This window comes from Balaenoptera acutorostrata, chromosome 2 (assembly GCF_949987535.1).
Source record: "Balaenoptera acutorostrata chromosome 2, mBalAcu1.1, whole genome shotgun sequence".
Classification (NCBI taxonomy): domain Eukaryota; kingdom Metazoa; phylum Chordata; class Mammalia; order Artiodactyla; family Balaenopteridae; genus Balaenoptera; species Balaenoptera acutorostrata.
Window position 1 is genome coordinate 9456393 of NC_080065.1, and position 24092 is coordinate 9480484.

The 24092-nt window shown below is 42.1% G+C and overlaps 1 protein-coding gene across 4 annotated transcripts in view; it reads left to right on the forward strand.

Moving 5' to 3' along the window:
* Nucleotides 1–24092, forward strand: part of ADCY2 (adenylate cyclase 2) — a 451536-nt gene that overhangs the window by 373790 nt on the left and 53654 nt on the right. For 3 of the 4 annotated variants that reach the window (XM_007191640.3, XM_057541370.1, XM_057541372.1), the window contains exons 16-18: nucleotides 4891–5028; nucleotides 12886–13005; nucleotides 20850–21019. In XM_007191640.3, the coding sequence (XP_007191702.1) occupies nucleotides 4891–5028; nucleotides 12886–13005; nucleotides 20850–21019 (428 nt within the window). The remainder of the gene's footprint in view (nucleotides 1–4890; nucleotides 5029–12885; nucleotides 13006–20849; nucleotides 21020–24092) is intronic. The other variant, XM_057541371.1, reaches the window with a different exon arrangement.

Below are 24092 nucleotides of genomic sequence, written 5' to 3' on the forward strand. Positions count from 1 at the left end.
CAATTAAAATGCCAAAGTAGGAAAGGCAAAGTGTTCCTTTAGACAACTACACAAAAGTGCATGTTTATATGATAAACTTCACCATAGCTTTCAGGCAAGATTTTAGGATGAGTTCTAATAATAAAAATTTGTTACTCAGCCACTGTGATATATTGATAACTTTCTGAAATGTCTCTCATTGTATTAAACTTCACCTATATAGGGATCTACTTCTTTTCAGGTACATCGTTTTATTTTAAAAAGGAACACTAATGAGACAGCAAACACAATCTGCTTTAATAATGATAACATTAAATTAGGAGGAATTTTAGAAAGAGAGACTACCAGTCGTTTCCAATGCAAAAGTTTCAAAAAGAAGAAAAGGAAGAGAGGAAGGAAGAAATGGAAAATATTTTTGGTGGAGGTAGTTTTTTCTTTTTTTTAAATCCAAAACATAGATGAAGAGCATTTTATTTTTACATGGAGAATCTCTGCATCTTCTGGATGAAGAATGTTAGCATTCATCCACACCCTTTCTAGCAACTCACACTGCTCACTGCCCCAAGCACTAACTCCACCATAGTTTGTTTGTTTGTTTTTTCTGGCTGCATTGAGTCTTCGTTGCAGTGCGTGGGCTTCTCATTGCAGTGGCTTCTCTTTGTTGTGGAGCACGGGCTCTAGGCGCTCAGGCTTCAGTAGTTGTGGCATGTGGGCTCAGTAGTTGCGGCTCGCGGACTCTAGAGCACAGACTCAGTAGTTGTGACTCACAGGCTTAGGTGCTCCACAGCATGTGGGATCTTCCCAGACCAGGGATGGAACCCATGTCCCCTGCGTTAGCAGGCGGATTATTAACCACTGCGCAATCAGGGAAGTCCCCACCATAGGGTTTTCATATAAATTTATATTCTTTCTCCTTTTACATCTCCCACTACAGTTAGTACCAATTCCGTATTTATCAGTGGATGCATGTAGCATTACCAGCCAAGAGCATTTCTAGAAGGATTTCTAGCATTTCTTACTTGAAGTGAGCTCGCTGTAAGTAAGAAGAGGCAATCATAGGATACAGTGAGCCTCACTGATGATCACGGCAGGGAGGAAACAGATTTGGCTGAAACGATGCCAGTGATTACAGCAAAGATCAAATAGAATGACTACCCATTGGAAATGCTCTCATTTTCATATGCATAGCATCTTCTGAATAAACACCACGATATTCTTTGAGATGTTACCGTTTATAATGTCTCATTAGGATGGTGTAAATTTTGATAAACTTTATTTTTCCATCAGGGACTCTGTTTGAATACTTAACCCAAAGCAGAATAAACTGAACTAAATTATCATGTTAGGATCCAAGTTGTAATTTTTATTCAGAGCTACAAATGGAATCAATGTTCCCATTTTTCCTTAATCGGATTCCTTCTATCTTAAGTTCTTAGTCTTTTTTCTCCTTTTCTCCCATCGTTGGTTTCTTCTCTTCCCCCTAAGGTCTGTATCTTCCTCCTCTTCTTCCTGCACTGTCTTTATAGTTCAGGGTCCCCATCTCCATCATCATCTTCTATTTCCTCATCCTTGCCACCAGCAGTGTTACCAGTTTTCATATTTCAGAACAGTTGTATTTACTTTGCCTCTACTTGGTGACAGGATGGAAAGATAGGGGAGGCTGCCTGTCTCCATGAGCTGGAGAACAATGAGTATTTGGCTTGATAGGTTTAAAAACAATTTCACGGGGGGACTTGGAGTCACATAGGAAGACTAAACGGAGAAGGAATTGAACCTACCGCATCCTGAATCCGGTATCCTGAGCCCAACGCATGCCAACCCCACGCGTCTTTAGTGAGCAGTTCCAAGAAGAGGACTCTTGGCAGGGCTGAGTAGGGACATGACAGATTTCCAGGACATTCTGCCACATATACAGTAGGCACACAGAGGCAGTAGCTTCTAGGGTCACCAGTTTGTAATTGTGCCCAGCGTGTCACAGGAGCAGAAAAAACTCACATGTGTCTGCCCACGTCTGCTTCAGCAAATGACTAATCTGTAAGCAGAATATAACATATTCCTATTAGATGGCATATTTGGCAATATTATCACCATGCATTATTCTAAAAATTCAAACAGTAATTTTTTTAATTTCATAATTTCAATAGCATGTCTGTGTAATAACCAGATAATATTTTACCTAATTGACTGTGACATGGAATCTGTAATGTAATATTTAGATTTAAATATTCTCCTAAAATAGCAGTTTTGTGTTTTCTTCTCTTAAAATGTTTATCATATCTATTGACAATTTCTGTGTACAGACACAAAAGCATCCATTTTTATAATTTTCTTTTAAATAAAAACACTAATCCTAGTCACTTAGGATGCAAATACATAAATATTGCCTTAATTTGCCAGAATCCAGCCAGATGTCATCATCTCCTACTGGAATATGAGCTGGATGACAATGATATTCTATTTGAATCTCTGCTCTCTACTCTATTATAGCTTCTCCTCCAGAATGCAGATCTGACTGTGGTCTGCGGTATTAATATTATTCCAAGTAGCATGCATTGAACGATAGTGGTACACTTTCAGGTGGGTGTCCTCCAGCCGTGTGACCCTGAAAGATACTGCATGTTCACAGCATTAAAGGGCATCTCATTGGAAAACAGACTTAACGCCACCACCAACCCCCGTCCACAGCCTGCTTTGGGGAAGAAGCTTAAGGCATAAATCTGGCTCCCCCTGAGTTGCTGGTGAGAAAATGCTCTGCAGAGCCCGGTTGCCAGCCAGTGATTCAGCTCCTGGTGCCCCTGGAATCCAGGGCAGCACTGTCCCATTCTCCCAGACAGGCTGTAGGAGAAACCAGAGAAAGACCCAGGAGAATCTGCCCAAGGAGTGAGCCCTAAACGCTGTCCTGGGATTCTACATCAGTGGGGGATGTATGCTGTAGACAAATGTTCTGCATCTCTTTGTATCAGGAACTGAAGGGGGAAAAAAAAAACTATAGTGGAATGGAAGGGGAAACATGTTTTTTGTTCATCTAGATGTAGAGCAAATAAATTTTTAGTCACTAAAATGTTTCTGAGAAATATTATGTTTTCTTCACAAATATAAGAAGCGTTAACACATATGTCCTGTTCTGGGCACCTTACGTAGCTCATTTAAACCTCGAGGCAGGCACTATTATTCTCATTTTAGAGATGAAGAAACTGAGGCCAGAGAGGGTAATTAACTTGCTGAAAGTTTAACAGCTATAGGGACTTGATGCCGAGCCACAGGGCCGGTTACCTTTCTCACTACCTCTCATCCAGTATCACAGAGTCTCATTTAATTGTTGTATCAACAGTTAACAAGTTGCAGTGCTTACATCAACAATACTTTAAAGAATAAAGCAGAAAGAAAATGTGAAAGAGGTTGAGAAATAAAAGCGCTGTTTATTAGTGCTATTAAGGAATATTCTCTATTTGAATTTTATTGATGTCGCAACAGTTTTATCATTATATTAACTTACTAGTGCAAGTCAAAAGTGTATAAGTGTATATTTATTCCTCCTTCCGAATTTTTTTGAAATTATACCTTTTTTTAATGGTTCCAGGACACGTGACCTCAGATCCACAGTCCCTTTTGCGTGAAGGTTAAAATTTAGATCCCTAGAGAACTCTTAAGAATGCCTGTCAGATCTGATAACATATGTAAATGCCCACTCGGGTGGGTACCGGAATACCTGACACTGGCCAGGTTTGCGTTACCCACAGGTTAGGATTCTCCCTACTCCGCTCTCTCACCATCGGGACGAAGGTGAACATCACAATGCTTCCCCAGGAAGGTGGCCTCGAGGCCTCGGTGAGGTTAGCCCATCACTGAGTTCCCACAGAGCAGAGTCTGGCCCACAGAAGATGGTGAGGGAAAGCTGGCTGTCATCCTATAAAGACCTCAGTTCCTTCCACACGAAAAGAGCTTCTTAGAAACGATAATGCTGCTCAGTGCAGCATTATTCACTGTAGCCAACGCCAGTGTCCAACAAGAGATGAATGGATAAACAAAATGCGGCCTATACATAGATTGTTATTCAGCCTTATGAAAAGAAAGAAGTCCTGTCACAGGCTACAGCGTGGATGAACCCAGAGGACATTATGCCAGCTGAAGTAAGCCAGGCACAGAAAGACAAATACTGCATGATTCCACTTACATGAGTACTTAGACTGGTCAGAGGCTTAGAGACAGAAAGTAGCATAGCGGTTGCCAGGGGAAAGGGGAGTTGTTTCGTGGGTGTGGAGTCTCAGTTGTGCAAGATAACAGCTCTAGAGATCTGTAACACAGCAATGTGGATGCAGTAACACTACTGAACTGTGCACTTAAAAATAGTTTAGAGGGTCCATTTTACATTTTTTAACACAATCAAAAATAAAAATTTTTTATAAGAAAAAGTAGAGCTTCTCCACGTGGAGGAAGCCCTCGCAGGACAGGATGAGGTCAAGCCGTCACCACAAGCCTCAGCTGAGAACGCTGGGTGTTGCCTTCACAGGTACGGGCACCAAACTATTTTATGGTCCGGTTGTATTCTTAGGATTAGCTGCGTGTTGATCACTTTCTGCGTAAATCACCTGAATTTATGAAACCTGCCTCCTCACAGCTGTGATCTGAGACCCAACACATCCCCCAGAGTGGTTTAATTACCTGGCGTATTTTTCCTTTACCAGAAGAATTTTTAAACATAATTTCAGGTCTCTTTTAAAGGACATACAAGCACGTCCTAATTTGTCGTACAAACGTAATTAATTTGTTCCTAATTTGTAACAATGATGCCAACATAGTCTGCTTCTTCAATCTGTGAAGAATATGGATGCATCTTGTGGTTTTAAACATCCTTGAGGAGAAAATACATAAAATAGCAACGCATTTCTTTTTCCTTCTCTCTCCTCCCAGCAATGCAGCAAAAAAGCGTCCGCCTCTCTCCTGTGGCTTTTGAAGTCGTCGGGCATCATCGCCACCCGCCCCTGGCCTCGGATCTCCCTGACGGTCATCACCACAGCCATCATATTAACCATGGCCGTGTTCAACATGGTGAGTCAGGGCCCCGCCGGGTGGTGCCTGTCTCATGGGATTTGGAAACCTTTCCCACAGCTCCTTCAGTGACACCCATTGCTGCCTGTTAAATTCAGCCCTCAACCACTGCAGCAGCGGCTTCGCTAAGGGAAAAGGATGCAGACTGGGGGAACCACCGCGAGGGAGGGAGGCTCCTTCCAGGGGTTTCCTACCTCCGAGCTCGTCTTGGCTCCGGCTACAGAAATGCCACCAAATGTCAGCAGGGTGATCGGCCGGGGGTAACAGAACCAGCAAATTAAGGAGAGTGCAGTGGGCAAGGTGTCCTGCTCTGGGGTTTAAAGGGCCTGATTTCAAACAGCAGCTCCCACCTTACCAGCTGTTCGATTTTGGAGAATTTTCATTACAAACTTCCACAGGTTCCACTTCACTTCTCATGAGAAAACTGAGAACTTACTTTCAGTTCTCAGTGAGAACTCACACTTCTCTGCCAAGGTGGATTTTTAAGGTATGAACCGACGCTCTGAGAACATTTAGGACGGCATGAGGTATTTGGTAAATATTGAACCAGTGGTCGCTCTTACTGTATCAATAGTACTATTGGTATAGCCTTAAAAATAGACACTTAGGTAATCAGTGCACATTGAGACACAACCTTATTATTATTCTGACATCATCACCATCAACCATAAGGCGTCAATTTCCTTCATATGTTGGGTGCTTTACTGGTGTTGGAACTGCAGTGTCATGAGTATACTCCTTGCCTTCCGGAAACACAAAACCAGGTTGTGGAGAAGAGGCACGTGTGTTACATAATAAAGACATAGTTTTCATAGGTGAGACTAATGAGCATTCATTCAGCAAAAAATATATATATATTTATTGAGCATAAATATGCACCTGGTACGTCACTAGATCCTCAGAACACAAAGACAGTTTGCCTCCCAGGAGTTCCCGGTGGAGTTTAGGAGACCGACAGCTGGGTAAACTTATAGAAGCGTCTGAGAGCCAACCATGGAAGCGTGTAGGGGGCAAGGACTGGGGAGCCAGCCTGCGGGACAGGATTCTAAAGGATGGGCAGAAGGAGTTTCACCAGGTGGTGGATGAAAGATGAGAAGGAGGGAAGGCATTTGGCATCTAGGACAGAGAAGAGAGAGAAATTTGTACCAAGTAGCAGCCAAAAAACAAGGCTGAAGGAGTAGGTAAGGGCCTTGAATATTTGCTTGGGATTTGTCCTCAGTGTTGTACTATGGGTCGTACAGTTTCTCCAGACACACCTGGAGATTCAGGTGAGGGTGATGCCAGCTGGAAGGCAGAAGGGCGGGGGTGCCAGCTGCAGAGGTGGGAGGGCCCCTTCCTCCACTTCACTTTGCCTCGAAGTCCATCTTAAGGGCACCTGGAAAGAAGGTGGCAGAGAAGCCTCAGCTTGCCCTCCTTCCTCCCACTTCCTGCCCATCAGGAGGTTGGGTACGGATTCCCGGGTGTCCTGCCGTGTGGTTAACTGGGGGACAGGTGAGCTGGCTTCTCCCGCCTCACCTAACTACATGCCCCAGCTCCCTCTAGGAGCTCCCCTGAGAAAGGACATGAGGTCAGGCCCTACTGTAGGTCTTCCCAGGCACAGACCAGTGACAGGTGTCACCGTGACTTGGCCTTCCTCTACCTACCTGCTCAGCCTCAGAGGTCAGCTCGGGAAGGGGCTGCTCCCACTTGCCCCTGTGCAGTTAAAACTAGCGGTGTCTGTGGGCCGAGAGGGCTCGGCAGTCAAGCCCACGCAGCCAGCAGGCTTCCCCAGGACCAGCTTGTGTTCCTATGTGGAGCTGTCTTGCTGTGTCAAGTTCACCATGACAGCTCCACCATCCTGGCCCTCCTCCTGGACTTCTCCCCAAGCTCTTCACCCTCCTCCTGGACCTTCACAGCACCTGAGGCTGTCTTTCTGCTCCAGAGATGATGAGACCTTCCCTCCAGGGATGGAGGCCTCCTCTTCTAGGTCTCAGGCATACCTAGACCGTGACATCATTTATTTCCAACAAGGGCTTTGTCAGGACTGACTGGGGAAGAGCTGGGAAGTGGTGCCCTGTCTGGACAGGTAATTCCCTCAAGAATACCCTGCTCAGGAGGGACTTCAGGTCGCAAGGGCTCCAGGGGAGGCTGGCAGCAGTCAGCCTGAGGCACGCGCTCACGAGGGCCCCAGACCGTGGGCCAAGGGCTCTCTGCGTGACGACCCGAGGATATTGTGACTGTGGCCCCGGAGCTGTCACCAGAGCAGGGGAGGCCTCAGGGTGAGGAATGTGCCAGGAGGGACTGAAGACTAGACAAGAGGGCCTCTCCTGGAAGAGCCCTTCAGCAAGCATATCACTAGCCGTTAGGACCCCTAGGTTTCCTGCACAGGCAGTGTCGTGGCTATTGCATGAGCGTATGAATCTATCACCACAGAGGAAGATGGACAGAGACACGAAGGGCAGTGGTGAGAGACTGGAGAAACATGAGCATTTCCTAAAATGGGTTCCTCGTGCTGGACTTTGTAACAGGCATGTGCGCGTTAGTCCTGCTGCTGTGAGATCCAGCTCTCCGGGAGAAAGTGCCAGCAAGCTCCGAGAAGAGCTTGGTAAATCAAGCTGCGGGAGACAGCTGGGACAGAAGTGAGCTCCGCCGTGAAGGAGGAGGGGGTGGGGCTGGGAGAAACAGGACACACTTGAAGGACAACACTAGCTAGAGTTCTGAGCGGTTCTAACAAGACACCGAGGGTGTTCCGTGGCCCTGACGAGTGTTGACCCCCTGTGCCCTTATAATCAAGTCTCCTCATCCCTCAAGAGTGTGTTCACTCACCTGTGCGCTCATTTACCTGTGCACTCACCTGTGCGCTCATTTACCTGTGCACTCACCTGTGCGCTCATTTACCTGTGCACTCACCTGTGTGCTCATTTACCTGTGCACACGTCCTGAGCGGTGACACACATAACGCAACATCCACACACCTAAGAGCGAGGGATGTTTTACTTATTTATGTTTTCACGTGTCCTAGGAAAGCACCCTCTATATAAGGAGGGGCCGTTCCGTAGTTACTAAATGAGAGAATGAATGAATGAATGTGTAAGCAGGCAACCCTTTAAAAAAGAAAACATTTTTCATGAAATCCAATTTGACCTTATAAAACCAGGATTTATCACCTAGTTTTTAAAAGACAGACTCGAAATGGGAAACAAATCTTATTCGAAGCTGGTTGTATTTCTCCTAGGATAATTAGTGATTGATGGGCAGTTCAATCACTGTCTATAAATGTTGCATGAGCTCAGCATTTAGGAGTAGATATTTTTACAGTAACTGCAATCCCTTTGGAGAGAAGAAATATATCTTCTGTACCGGAAACACATCTTCCAGTGTCATTTTCCTTCCTCAGAAAGAAGGCAGTGCGTTGCCAAGTGAGGTCGAGAAGTCTATGGGAGACACATTAAAAGTATGGTGGATGAGCTTTGAGAAAGAATGAAATAAGGCTGCACGCACTGAGCTGCCCCTTGGTATCAGAGGCTGTGGGACAAGGAACAAGCTAAATTAATTTGTTTCTGTCCATTATTTTTCTTGATACCTGGTGAAATTAGTGGTTCCCTCCCATTAAGATGTTCTTCTTGTATTTATTTCAAAGAAACATCACAGAACAGTATGAAATGCAACATGAGGTAGACAAAGGAAATCACTTTCCCTCGACCTTGAGCTTTCTTGTCATTTCTTATTCGTCACAGGAGGGGAAGGACTGGTCCATCAGGTGCCATCTTTGATCGCGTCTGATGATTTACAGAGAAACGCTCTCCAGCTATTCGGATCCCCGACCTCTTGCATTTTGACTGCACAAGGCAGACACAAGGTCCTGTGTCCCCAGCCACACTGCATGGTGCTGTGACGTCCCTTGGGTCACACACATCACCAGGGGGTGCCGATGCAGCACTGAGACCTGGGCTGGTACAATTGGCATCTTTGGGATGCCAAGCAAGGGAAGTGGGCTCCAGGTCCCTCACTCACATTCTGGGAAGATGGCTCCTCCTGCTGGGGATGCGGGTACAGTCTTACCTACCTGCATGCGGTCAAATGCTCCTAGCGGTGTTTCTATGTCTTTTTTCCTAGCCCCACTTCAAACCTCCATCCAGGAGAGGTTTCTATTTAATGTAGTACCTGTATAGCTTTTAAACTTACCTTGATACTTCTTGTAAGAATACAGTTCCTGGACTAACTGAGCCCTATCCCCGCGTTGTAGTTTTGTTCTTTCTTAGCAGTGGTTAACCCATGAGGCTAATCCGGGTGCTGGACTCACATTTCAGAGAAGAGCAGCTCTCTGGTGTGGGAGTTAGGCGAGGGGCTGCCTTCAGGAGCAAGCTTTGCTTAAGTCACTGGGAGGATACTTCTCTGTCAGGAAACTTCATCTTTTTAAAGTCACAGCACATTCAGATCCTCTCCTGTAGCTGCTGTGATTTTGAAGCGTTCTTTTAGGGACAAGGCAAAAATGCTTTCTTCCCTTTTTTTTTTTTTTTTCTTTTTCTGTTTTCAATGTTTGTTATTTTTCCTTTGGGGAAAATATATATAACATAAAGTTTATCGTTTTAACCATTTTTAAGTATACAATTCAGGGGCATTCAGTACCTTTGCAGTATTATGCAAACCATCACCACTGTCTATTTCCAGAACTTGTTCACCATCTCAGACTCTGTACCCATGAACAATAACTCCCCACTTCCCTGGCCTCTGGTAACCTCTACTCTGCTTTCTGTTACGATAAACTTACCTATTCTAGAACACCTCGTATATGTGAGATTACATGATAGTTGTCTTTTTTGTGCCTGGTTTATTTCACTTCCAATAATGTTTTTAAGGTTCTCGTTTTCGCTTTGATGCCCAGTTCCTCCACAGCGGGGGAACCTCTCAGTTTGCCCTGGATCTTTCCAGCCAGTGGCAAACAGCCCTTATTAACTACTTTTCTATCATCACCACCATCACTCTCTTTACCTCAGAGAGGAGAGAAGCCTTAGGGATGATGTGAGGGCTGAGGCCACCCGCGAGCTCCCTCTGCCCCTGACCGTGTGGGTGGACCCTTCCACACTGAGCCTCCGCATGGATTTTTAGTCCCTAATGTTTATCCCGAGGCTGAATTTTCACAGCCCTTACAAGAGCTGGGGTCAACAGGGATGGTGTTCCTTTAACTCTCGTTACACACTAATATAAATGACGAAATGTCCAGGTTAGGTTTATTTAAAATGAATTGTGAGATTTTACCAGGACATTTAAAATACCTGGTGTTCACCAAACACCCCAATACAAAGTGGAAAGAAACAACTAGTTATCCAGACTTTCTTTTCAAATATAGGGTTTCGGGTAGCAAATTGCAAAAGGCCTGTGTGTTTTGTTCCATTTTAGTTTCCAGCTGACTGTTTAGAACCATGTTCAAGAAGCTCAACTCCTCTGCCTTTTTTTTTCTGACATTTTGACAATGTCATCATGTGATGCCTCACACCATTTTGCAACTTTTCCGAGAAACTTCCCAGAGAATATTATAAATAGCCCAGCTTCGTGAGCCACATAGACAAGGAGTTAGCCGTGGTTAACTAGTAGTTAATTGGTAATCTAATTCTAATGAGTTAATTACTTCTATTTCCAACCAAATGACAAGCAATGATGTTATCAGGCTGTTAACATGGTATTAAATCACATGTTCACAGTTTAATATTATTTGAAAAACATAATTCTGAGATGTTTCACATTGCCTGGGAAATGTAAAATTTGGAAGTAGGGCTAAAAATAGGAACTTAGTTAAGATATCTTGTCCAGGATGAGGGTATCATTTTCCCAATTATGACAAAGGTTGTAGAATATTAAAATAGATCAAGAGGCGTTCCCCCAAATAATTATGATACTAGAAATTCATTCTGTGCAGAAGATTGTGGTACTTTAATCCGGAAGGGAGAGGGACATGGATTGATAACCCTCGAGCCTGGACTGGCTGTAATTAGGAGTTTGTTATTTTAAAGTGACTAAGGGGACAGAAGAGGAAAATTGATTCCAAACTGCAGTGTGATGCCACATAGACAGAATAAAGAGGTTCTTGATTTTAGGGGTAGTTAATTAAACACTAGAAAAAAGTAGCAGAAGGGGGTTAATGAAGCATTCCTGATGTATTGATTAAAGTTCTCCACTGTTTTTCAAGTTCAAACCATCTTATTATTGCAGCGCGTCCTTGCAAGACAAAACTTTCACAGGATATATTTCTACTCATTATACAGCAAGAATTGAGTTTCTTCTTTATATGCTGATATAATCAAGAAGGTTTTTTAAAATTATTTTAAGATCTCAGGTGCCTGAGACTAGTAACCTATCAAGCTAAACAGTCTCCTTCTATTTGTCGTATCTTGATTCTTTAATATTTAAATCAATTGTATGTTGGGTCTGTCACATCTAAATTTTTAACATTTTGGAACCTTATGTTTGCCAAGCAATTACTTCATTTCTTTTCCTGATATATTTTTTTCCAAATAATTAGCACATTTATATTTCAGCCAGGGGTTGTGACATTTTTGATAAATTCTTTAGTAGTAAATAAAGAAATCTACTACATTTATTTGACTTTTAAATCAGCTTTTTGCAGCATTTTATCAAATGATATAATGGGCAAAAACACTGTACCTAGTATCATTCTTGGAATCTCAGAGGAAATGTTCTCAAGAATATAGTATTTAATATATTTAAATATATCTATATATTTATTTAAATGCCTTCTTATTTACCTAAGTAAATTACTGTAGGTATTTGACAAGGACTCTGCCATCAAAGGAAACAAACAAAAGAAAGGAAGGAAACAAAAGCAACCATTGAAACTCTACAGAGAAATTTTACTTTTTAGACCTGGAATGTGGATGGTTAGCCCTGTGCCAAAGACCTAGCCTAGTTTCATGGATGAGATGAATCTCTTTCATAAGGGAACCTGGCCTGAGTGATTCTCTAGTTTATCTTCACTGAACACTTCTCTGACCCTCAGCCATGGTATGGAAAGTAACTGATCCTTGGTTACCTAAACAGTTTGTGCTGCAGCTCGTCTAGGAAAGAGACAGAGACAGAGAAGGAGAGTGAGAGAGAGAGAGAGGGAGAGAGAAACAGAAAGAGATTGAATTTTTCCTACCTTGGAACTGGCTGACACTTTCCTTCTGGGTGCTGGTATTGGTGACCATTACATAAGAGCTAATCATTTTTATTTTCTCAGAATTACTTCTTTTCTTTTTAAATCAGGACCCCCTTTCCAATAGTCCTAAGAGCATCCTTCCTTTCCAAATTCAATCCCTCGTGATCCTGAGATGCCAAGCACTCACAAGTAATAGAGACAAATGTTGATGCCAGTTACTGCATTTTTCCCATAAAATTAATTTATTTTCTTAATATAAAAAAAAAACTCATATAACTGCATTGACTCATTTAACGTTTGAGCCATGATGGTGAAGATCCTGCAAAAACACATTGTGAAGACTCCGATCTCCTGCTGCAGAATTGAAAGTGTGAGGGTTGTGATGTCAGGTTGTAATTCTAACCAAACCCTCTGCCCTGTCCTTGGTTCATTTTAAAATTTATATTTAACAAGGTGCTTTTGTTGTCTTTAACATCAACTCGGGAGTTCTGGAATTCACTATGAAGTGCAGAGCACAACAAGAGTTATTTACTTATTCAGTAGAAATTCTGAAAGCCTCAAAGAGAAGATGAAGGGATTAGCACTGGAAGTAAAGATGCTGAGTTGCCCACACAATCCTGCTCACGGAGGCGACAAAGCATGTCATTAATAAACTTAGCACCCACCTGCTAACTCTTTACTCTCCTTTGCACTAATTCATTGTAAAAACACTTTCTTTGCAGTTTTTCCTGAGTGAGTCAGAGGAGACAATTCTTCCAACCGCCAATGCGTCAAACACAAGTCTTTCTGCCTTATATAATCAGGTAGCAATTCTGCGTGCGCAAAATTTGTTTTTCCTGCCGGTAAGAGCATCTCCCTCGTTATTATTGCTTTTGTTGTTTTCCTGTATGCTGTTACGTATTGAATGGCGTGGCCTGCACCTCATCTGTTGTAGACTTGACTTTTCTTCTTCGGATTCCATATCTGAGTATGTCCTGACCGGGTAAAAATTGCCAGCCTTCAGCAGAAAGTCCCAGCCAACGGGCACCAATTAGACCACATATGCAAACTTTCAATGGCATTTTGAGGCTCTCACGGATGACTCGTGCCTTTATTCTCTTAATGCTACATTTTAATTTATTTTTTTATTGAAGTATAGCTGATTTACAATGTTGTGTTAATTTCTGCTTTATAGCAAAGTGATTCAGTTATACATATATATATTCTTTTTCATATTCTTTTCCATTATGGTTTATCACAGGATGTTGAATATAGTTCCCTGCGCTATGCAATAGGACCTTGTTGTTTATCCCTTCTGTATATACTAGTTTGCATCTGCTGACCCCAAACTCCCACTCCATCCCTCCCCCCACCTTGGCAACCACAAGTCTGTTCTCTATGTCTGTGAGTCTGTTTCTTTTTCATAGATAAGTTCATTTGTGTCGTATTTTAGATTCCACATATAAGTGATATCATATGATATTTGTCTTTCTCTGTCTGACTTACTTCACTTAGTATGATCATCTCTAGTTGTATCCATGTTGCTGCAAATGGCATTATTTCATTCTTCTTTACAGCTGAGTAATATTCCATTGTGTATATGTACCACATCTTCTTCATCCATTCATCTGTCGATGGACATTTAGGTTGCTACCATGTCTTGGCTATTGAGAATAGTGCTGTGATAGGGAAACATGTATGTTTTTGCATTATAGTTTTCTCTGGGTACATGCCCAGGAGTGGGATTGCTGCATCATATAGTAACTCTATTTTTAGTTTTCTGAGGAGACTCCATACTGTTTTCCATAGTGGCTGCACCAATTTATCTTAATGCTACATTTTACAGAATGTATCCCAGGATGTAGCATTCGATTGAATGTCACTGAATTGTTGCTTACAGATTTTGCTAATTGTTCCAGTGAATTAGCGTTAGCTTCCTGACTCTGTGATGACAGGGACCACAGCTCATATTTCTCCCTCTCCTTTGGCTGCAAATGCCGTCCAGTAATTGTATCTTCAAATACTCCTTACTAACTGGCCCTTACTAAGGGCCTAGATTGAAATTTCAAAACTTACTAACACATCAGTCATTTAAGTGAAAGGAGTTAAATCAATTAATTACTGCTTAATAACTTCTTTCTTCCATGAATTGTTTGTGCAAAAAAAAAAGATTTTGATACTCTCCTTTCCATTTTCTGAATAATCGTCTAAAGGTAGTATAGATTCTTCCCATTTTGTTTGTCTCACATATTCCAGGCACTGAAATTGGTCATTTAATATGTATATTTAAAATTTTTTTTTTAACATACAATTTTTTTAAAACTCCATTAGCTCTGGTGATAAAGGAAACTTCCTTTCTTTCTCCCTTTGATATTAGGCTTTGATCCTTTTTCCCATCTCATCATTTCAATTTCCTGGGATGCTCACAGCTCAGTGTACGGAGAGTAGGGGCATCTGGTGTTCCTTTAAGCCATGACCACTAACCGGAGTCCATAGCAACGTCCCCACAGACTCAGGAAGAGAGGATGGCATAAGCTTCGTCCCATATCCACGGGGTCCTGGCCTTCATGTTAGGCATTACTGTGAACCCCAGGGAGGACTGGACACCGTCTTTTCTATTTCAGTTATGTGAAAAGTGAGGGATGGGATTCATGATGAGGGTTTATTGGCTGTGACCTCACTGTGGGCACCTTGGAACCCCGTTCTCTAGAGAATGATTCAAACTACCTGTGCGGTCTGGCTCTTCCTCCTTGGATGGATGGTATTAGCACGCACATGGCCCATCGGCCCCTGGAGAGAGGACAAGCCTCCAAACCATCCCCATGCTGCTTTCATAAGGCACTTCAACAACTTACAGTAAACATGCATTTTCATAGGAAAGAAAAGTATAGCTGGCAAATCATCTTTTTAAGAAAATCTCTCCATCCAATAGTTTTGGGTCATACAACTCACCGTCCTTGGCACCCCTAACAGCAATGAGGTCATGATCCTGAATTTCATTTAAGTAAGTCTGCGCATGATATCTTATTTTCAGAAGAAGCAAATCATTAGAAACCCAAAATGGTGAAAAAGAACATTCCTCAACCTTCAACGATTCTGAAAAAGCACACAGCAGACTTTTCAAAATCTAGGTCAGACTTAGTCAATAGGCTACTATTGTTCCAATAATAAGTCCTCAGAAAGAGGATTATGATGGGCTTTGCCAAGGAAGCCCCTCATGCTCACGTACTGTCTGTACAGAAACGACATTATTAACTCATGAGTTTAGGGGTCCCAGAGGAGCCTGGAAACATCCTGGCTTCCCTCTTAATAGATTGGAAGGAACATTGGGAAAGCCGTTTGTGGATGTGCACGATGTCTGCATTATTACTCTCAAACCCCATCGTACATGACGCCTGAGGTTGACAGTGGACGTGAAGGAGCATCCACAGGCACTGATGCAGGAGGTAGAAAGTCACACAGCTCTTCCTAATGGCCATTTATAACAGTCATCAAAAAGCATAGAAGCAGACAGAGTTTGCACCCTGCAATACTGACTTTAATGGCCATTTATAACAGTCATCAAGAAGCATAGAAACACACATAGTTTGCACCCTGCAATACTGATTTTAATGGCCATTTATAATGGTCATCAAAAAGCATAGAAACAGGCATAATTTGCACCCTGCAATACTGACTTTAATGGCCATTTATAACAGTCATGAAGAAGCATAGAAACAGTTTGCACCCTGCAATACTGACTTTAATGGCCATTTATAACAGTCATCAGAAAGCATAGAAACAGACATAGTTTGCACCCTGCAATACTAACTTTAATGGCCATTTATAATAGTCATCAAAAAGCATAGAAACAGACATAGTTTGCACCCTGCAATACTAACTTTAGAAAGTAATTTTAACGGTGCAAAGATTTAGCTACCAGGGTGTTCGTCGAAAGGTTTACGTAGCAATAACAACAAAGAAAGGAAAAGAAAGCAAGCAACCTAAAAGTTAGAATAAATTTAACTGTTTAAACAAATTTTGTTATGAACATACAATAAGATTATATCCAGCCGCTACAAAAGATGTTGTAGAAAGCTATTTAGTGACATAGAAATATATACTTATAAGCTATTAAGTGAAAAGTACCATTTAAAAACATTCCAAACAATCCATTCCCAATTTTCTAAAATAATAATACCAATAACAAGTAGCACACACACCAAAAATAAAGCTGGAAAGATATACAAAACAATTAATTAATCATGGCTCAAGTTGGATGTTGGGGATTATAGGAGATGCTTGCTTTTTATATGTGTCCTTTGTATATTTCCTAATTTTTAACATCAGGTGTATTATTTCTGTGGCAGAAGAAAAAGTCATTTAAAAATGTCCAACAGAATCAACCAGAAAGAATCTTTGCCATGTAGGCAGTTCACACTATATCAGGCATTTATATCATTTCATCCACAAAACTACCCTGTGAGTTAGATATTGGAATTCCTGTTTTCCAGGCGAGGAAACTGAAACCAAAAGATACTTAAGTAAATTGCCAAAGGTGACAGTGGCTGCTCCCTTGGTGTCAAAATGCAAGTTGATTTCATCGATTAATATATGAAAAGTATTAATAACTATATGAACCAATTTTAACTTAGTTACCTAATATTAAGTAATAGTAATATATGATATTTAAATAATATTAACAAATAATACTTAATAAAAATATTAACTAATAATTATATTAACTATTAAAACTATATAAAAATAAGGTTCTTAGTAATAGTGTCCTAATAGAACTCAGCTCAGGAGCCTGCAGCCAGAGCTCTTGACATCCAGCGACCTCCCTGCAGGGCTACCTTATGTAGTAGAGGCAGCTGATCTTCAGAGCTCCCAGCCTGGCCTTCTCCCGTTATTCTTCTTTATTCACACAATCCCTCTGTCGCTACCTTCAGGGTCCCAACCTACCTTTAATTAATTCCCACCTCACCTTGCACATGGCCTCCAAGCCTTCTAGAAAGGCTTATTTAATAGAAAATGGACTAAAAGGCTACTTCCCATAACATATGTATTTTAGTAACCCTAACCCTGAAATGTGAAAACTTTTTAAAAGCCTAAGAATGAATTTTCAAATGTGAAATCATAGACATATTTTATAGGTATTGGCACATATTTCAAACTAGGGGTGTTTCAGAAAACTTTTAGAATCCCACTGTCCCCAATCCCCCAAAATGCACATGTATACATTCACACACACACACACACACACACACACACACACACACACACACACTCATGTAAAGGGCTCATTATTCTGCTTCTCATTCACTTAGGCTGAACTGTTGATAACGTTCATTCTAATAATGATTTTCAGCAGAATTTTAGCAGCAGAATCCTTTTTAAAATCAAATTTCAGGGTGGGGTGGAGGGATAGATTGGGAGTTTGGGACTGACGTGTACACACTGCTGTATTTAAAATAGATGACCAACAAGGACCTACTGTATAGCACAGGGAATGCTGCTCAATATTCTGTAATAACCGAAATGGGAAAAGAATTTGAGAAAGAATAGATATATGTATATGTATAAGTGAATCACTTTGCTGCACACCTGACACTAACACAACATTGTTAATCAACTGTACTCCAGTATAAAATAAATTTTTTTAAAAAAAGAAGAAAAATAAAATAAAAAGTCTTACAAAGAGCTCCAGTTTATAACAATAATAGCAGAATTTATATGGCCTCCCATGGGCCAGGCACTGTTCTGTGCACTTTGCTTTTATTATCTTCTTTAATCTTCACAAGAATTCGTCAAGGTGGGCTTCATCATCCTCCTTACCTTGGGTCACCTGTGCAGGGGACAGGCATGCTTTTATTTGTACCAGTGAGCTGCTTTGTGAGTAGAAGGGCGAGACGCTGAGTGGGAGCCTTGCCCGCTGCGCGCTCCCAAGGCGACTTCGTGGCTTTTACGGAGCAGTCGCGTAAGACAGTGACTGCTGACTAAAGAGGAGGTTAAAACCCAGGGCTTCTCAGACTCTTGGTCGGGGTGGATACTTGTGAAACATCTAATAGCGGATGAGCCCCAAAATGAACTAATGAAAGAAGACATACAAAGTGCAAGCCCGTGTTTTATTCGATTCACCAGAAAGAAGCCTGCCCTGTCAGGTTGCTGTGCACGTGCCCACAGGAATGCAGGGACCCCCAGACAGTCTGCGGGGCTCCCTGGGCTGCTTTCAGAAGCTGTCCCAGCAGCGATGCCCACTGAGTCACTGAGCCTCACACCTGCCCTCTGAGGGCAGTACTTAGCCATTAAGGATTTAAGTAATTAATTTAAGTCATTAAGGTAATAGTGCCAAGTCCCCTATACACGAGGGCTGGTTTCAAAGCACAGGCTATCTCTCCCTCACCCTCCGCTTTAGGGAGACTGAGTCAGTGGTGCCCATCCACTCTCTCCCAGACCTCTTGATTCTGCCCTTCCTCTCCGCCAGCCAGATGGTCCCATCAGGACACATTTCCTCTCCTCTTTTCTTCTTCCTGTTCTCTGTCGTGGGGTTATCAGTGGTCAGAATAGTAGAGAACTGACCTCAGGGAATTGTGGCCAAAGAAGTTGCGCTTACAGACTCTCAGCCTTCCCTAAGCCGCCACCACCCATCATGCTGCTTGTCGAGGATGCTTTACTTCCCGAGGACTGAGCCAGTGGTTGTCGGACCCAAGGGACTTAATTGCTGGTCTTCCTTCTGAAGCTGAGATGCCAGGTCTCAGTCCTCACTGGTGAGGATCTGCCTTGCCCCCTGCGTGGGTGCCTCTCACAGGGAAGGCGGTGCCTGCTAGGACCACCGCAGCTCATTTTCCGACTTTCCTTTCTCCCCCAAGAACAGGACTGATGCACTAATATTAGTAGCCCTCCCCATGGCTGACTGTAGATGACCTTAGCTGGGGAAATAAAAGGAAGAGCTAGAATGACAAAAATAAGCAGTTTATACATGGCTTATCCCATATAATGTAACTAAAATGGAGTAGCTTACACACTGAGCTACTTTTTAAAGGCAGGATTTATCAAACATCAGTCGGATCTATGTTTTATTAAAATGATTAAACTTTACCGACTGCTGCTTCTGCTGCAGACACGAAAAGATAGCAGCTAATCCTTGTTATTAAAACCCTATAATCCAGCAAACAAATGCTTTGCGAGAATGACAACTGTTTCCACTTAGCGGGCACCTCCTGGCCTGCAGGGCCATGGACTCCAAGCTTTACGTGCTCTTCTCAGTGACCTAGAAGGGGGGACATTATTACCCTCCTTTTACAGATGAGGACACTGTGACATATGCAAGTTAGGGCACTGGCCTAAAGTCAATCCGCTAACGAGTGATTGGAGCAGAACAGAATCCAAGGCTATCCTGTCTTGTCGATGTCCATTGTGGTAAATGGAAAAGTGCTAACACAGGGCAGGCCTGCCAGCTGCTTCCCATGGACCACAAAAGATGGACCATGCCGGCCTTCTTCCTCACGCTGGGGTCTTTGATTTCTTTGGTGCCCGCCCACTTCCAGAGCAGTCGTGACTCACCCAGGTCAAAGCTTTTAGGGTTTTTTGTTGTCTTTTGTTTTGTTTTGATTTTCAATTTCAAAATTTACTATCAAACGGCAGTACCCAAGACAATGTGGAACTAGCATAAGTAAAAACATATAGACCAATGGAACAGGATTAAGAGTTCAGAATTAAACCCTCACACTTATGGCCAATTGATTTTCAACCAATGTTAAATCTTGCTGTTTTTCTTCTTCTTCTTTTTCTTTTTTTTTTTTAACTTTGTACGGTGCTACAGTTTATTTTCAAACATATTCTTGTTGTTGATGTTGAAGACTCACCACTGAATTCCTCTCATGTCCTCCGGTTTTCTTAATTGATTTTTTATCTGGGATAAAGACCTGTTAGTAGTCTGGTGAAGGCTGTGAACCCTTAGAATGTTGGGGGTTTTTTTTAAGTTTATTGGAGTGTAGTTGATTTACAGGGTTGTGTTAGTTTCAGGAGTACAGCAAAGTGATTCAGTTATACGTGTACATATATTCATTCTTTTTTAGATTCTTTTCTCATAAAGGTTATCACAGAATATTGAGTAGAGTTCCCTGTGCTATACAGTAGGTCCTTGTTAGTTATCTATCTTATATATAGTTCAAAACTTTTAGTTTTTTTAAATCCTTTCTGTTCTAGATAATCCCTCTGACACACAACTGCTTTTTAAATAAAATGTCTAGGCTTTCTTATACCGTTAATAGAACTACCTGTAATGATTTGTATCCTCTTAATGAATTAGATCATTGGAAGCCCACAGAAGATTCTGTGTGCTGTCATTTTGTTTTAATCCGTAAATGTGTAGGGAGCCATTTTGTTTTTCATTTTCAAGAAGCAAAGGACGTTTGCTAATAATGACATAGCTTCAATGTAGATTTCTAAAAGTTATTTCTGAAAAGTATTTGGCCATATGGACGATTATTTTTATTAAACATGCTACGCTGGGTGAGCAAGCCATGTCATGAGTAATTCTTTTCTAAATCCAATGTGTTTAGTCATGTGTCACTGGATCAAGGAGCAGACAAATGCATCTGCTTTCACAGTCAGTTTGGGAGTTGACCAAGTGAGCTTGATGGTGGTCCCCAATTTTAATGCTCATTTTGGCATTCCTCAGAAGAGATCCCACATATTCATCTGACGTATTTCCCTGTTCCAGTACTTTATATACAGCTGCATCCTGGGATTGATATCCTGTTCGGTTTTCCTGCGCGTGAATTACGAGCTAAAGATGCTGATCATGATGGCGGCATTGGTGGGCTACAACACCATCTTTCTCCACACTCACGCCCACCTCCTGGATGACTACAGCCAGGTCTTATTTGAGAGGTAACCTGCTTCCTCTTGCTTCTCTTTAGTTCCTTCATGGGATGTTGGTAACATAAGTATGCGTGGAGTAAATGCAAATTAGCAATAGCACTGTCATTGGGAATCACTGCGTGAGTGTTTCTTTGAAGTGATGATTCAGGAAGAGAAGGTGTGTTTTTTATTACAGATTACACAGAATAGGTATTATCACATATGATCAGCAGATATGAAATGGTTTAGAGAGAGGATTTGTGTTATAATCTGTACTATATTGATAAGAATAATCTTTTCTTTCACGTTCAGCATTATTGATATTTTGGAATGGAGGATTTTCAGGAGGTTGTCCTGTGCATTAAAGGTTATTGAGCAGTATCCCTGGCCTCTACCCACTAGATGCCACAAAATCCACCCCCCCCCTCCATGTCATGACAATTGAAAATGCCTCCGGACATTGAGGAATGTGCCCTGCAGGGCAGTGGGGCCCCCAGGTCAGAACAACTGAATCCATATACACAAAAGTACAGGGACAGCGGGTGGTTCCATTGACAAGTTATAGTGAATAGAACCATAACTTGTTGGCGATAAGATACAATTTCTTATTGGAGATTTCCTAAAACATCCTGGTGTGGAGGGAATCCTATTGGTTGTGTTTACTCTGCCAGCCTTAGGACTAGACGCTTCAAGAATGATCCTCCCAGGTCCACGCCCTTGGACTTATGAAACGTTTCCTGTTATCAAATTACTTCTATAAACTAATCATAAATATTTATTCCCTGCTTGAAAAAGAAGTTTTCATCATGATATTCTCCATCTCGCATCTTAACAGCAAAAACACATTTTGTATCAAGTGTTAGGTTTATTTCTGGACCTGCCAGACTTCAAGTTTTTCTATGAGTGCTTTGCATAATCCCACATAATATTTCTATATTTCTTTTAACATAAAATAAATGCCTTAAATACTTGCATAGATTTGTTGCTCAGGAAAGATGATTTGTGTTGACAGCTTATGGCCGCTTCACCAATGGAGGCCCAGTGTCAGGAACGTGGGCACCTCACTGTGTAAACGTTCCTTCCCAATAAGAATGCTTTTAGAAACACAACTGCACCGCATTCTCTTCACCTAATTTAATTTTCGTTATCCTCCAACGCCATGAAACCCTAACAATCTGTAGTCAGGCTGAGGATAGTGGAGTTGCAAAAATACATAATTGTATTAAGGAAATTATATGATTCCTTAGCCAAGATGAAAATGAAATCGAAGTTAATTTTCCAATAAATTCTCAAAATTGCCAACCAAACACACTTTAACATTTCCCTACCGTATCCAGAGAGCCCGTATTGAATCCCTAAGTAAATGTAGCATCATCGATTTTGACACACAGCTGAGAACACTACTCAATTTCCCTTTATTAAATTTAAAGCTCCTGCATACGGTACACATCCGAAGCAAAAGTAGAAATTAGATTAGCAAGTTTCTGATGGGGAGGGAATTACTTTGGGGATCTCAGAGAGACACGCCACCTCTTTTTAGAACCCCAGCAGCAGGGAAGTAGCTATTTGGTTAAAGAAAAGGAGTTTTACTTTCAGAGCCCTTTTGTTTCATTCAAGGTCTTTTGTGCGTGTTCTCTTGGTTTTGTCTTCATAATCACCTTAAAGCTAGGTAGGGCTGACGTGACAAGCCTCAGGCACCTGCCTTCACTGCCAACGGTAAGCCAGCATCCTCTCTAGGATGGGTGCGCCCGCCTCCTAACCTTGACTAAGGTTTCTGCGTGAGCTGCCACAATACTCCCGGAAGCATTCCTCTGCCAGAAGATGAATATTACTGACATAATAGCAAAATACCTCAAAATTAACAAATGTTCTCTAATAGCAGTTTAAAACGAACCCCAAATGAGAGACCTTTGAGTGGCAGCTTGGAATCCCCTCTGATTTCCCCAAGCTCGGTGTGTGTATGACTTAACCATGTGACTTGTGCCAGTGCTAAAACCCATTGAGTTCAATGTTTCCCTTTTCTGAGATTCAAGATATTCCACCATGAAAGAACTGATAAAGGTTTTCTCCTCCTATATCTGGTTTGTTATTGCTGACACAACCCTTTCAGATATGAAACTAGGATCCTTAAAAAAAAAAAAAAAAGCTAGTCTGAGATGTTGCTTTGAGAATGTACGTCCCTCCATCCCAAAGCCATAGATGCCCTTCAAGGACAATGCTGGCTTACCACAAGGCCAGACAGCAGCTCCTTTCCTGATCGGGTTGGTCTGTGCCATCGAAGTCACATGCTTGGTGCCATCCCTTTTCTGACCTGTTTCTGGTCACTGTTGATGCTGGAAACTCGGCCTCTGTGCACCGGTGTCAAATCAAATCTCGGAGACAGAGTTTTAAGTGAAGTAGAAAAGAATAGCTTTATCTCTTTGCCAGGCAGAGGGGGACACACCGGGCTCCTGTGTGTCCCAAGCAGGGATGATTTGGGGAGGAGTTTTATAGCAATAGCTCAAGGGCGGGGTTGCTAATAAGGATCAGGGTGTGTGCAGGGTCTGCAGTCCTTTAATCTGGCCTCAGGTGGTCTCCTGATGAGGTTCTCTGGTTCCTTTGATCTGCCCTCAGGTGGTCTCCTCCCTTGTCTCTGCATCCCCTCCCTTCCTGGATTAGCAACTGTTCGAATCTGCCCTTTGGAACTCAGGGAAGGGCATAGAGGCTGGAGTCTATTCCCTACAAACAAGAAATGGGGGACAAAGAAAAGCTTCCGTGCCCAGGAGCCCCACAGGGTCCTGCTCGGTTTCAGCATCTCTGTTTACAGGGGACTGCTGGGCCATCTTCTGAATACACAGTTTGGACTGTGTTGTTGTCCTATATGTGAGTTCACCTTGTTTCAGGGGCCTTTTCCAAGCCAAATTTGACATTGATCACGGACAAGCCAACAGGGAGATTTTTTGCCAGCAGGGTCAGCAAAGAAAACAAAAGTATGCACTAGAAAGACTCCAGATCAATGAATAATTCAGAAAAGGATACCAAAGATAATCTGTAAGATTCATGAGTGCAGAAAGCCAACTTTACAGGAGAAAAATAAAAAGTCTACTTGAGAGGGTGTGTCATT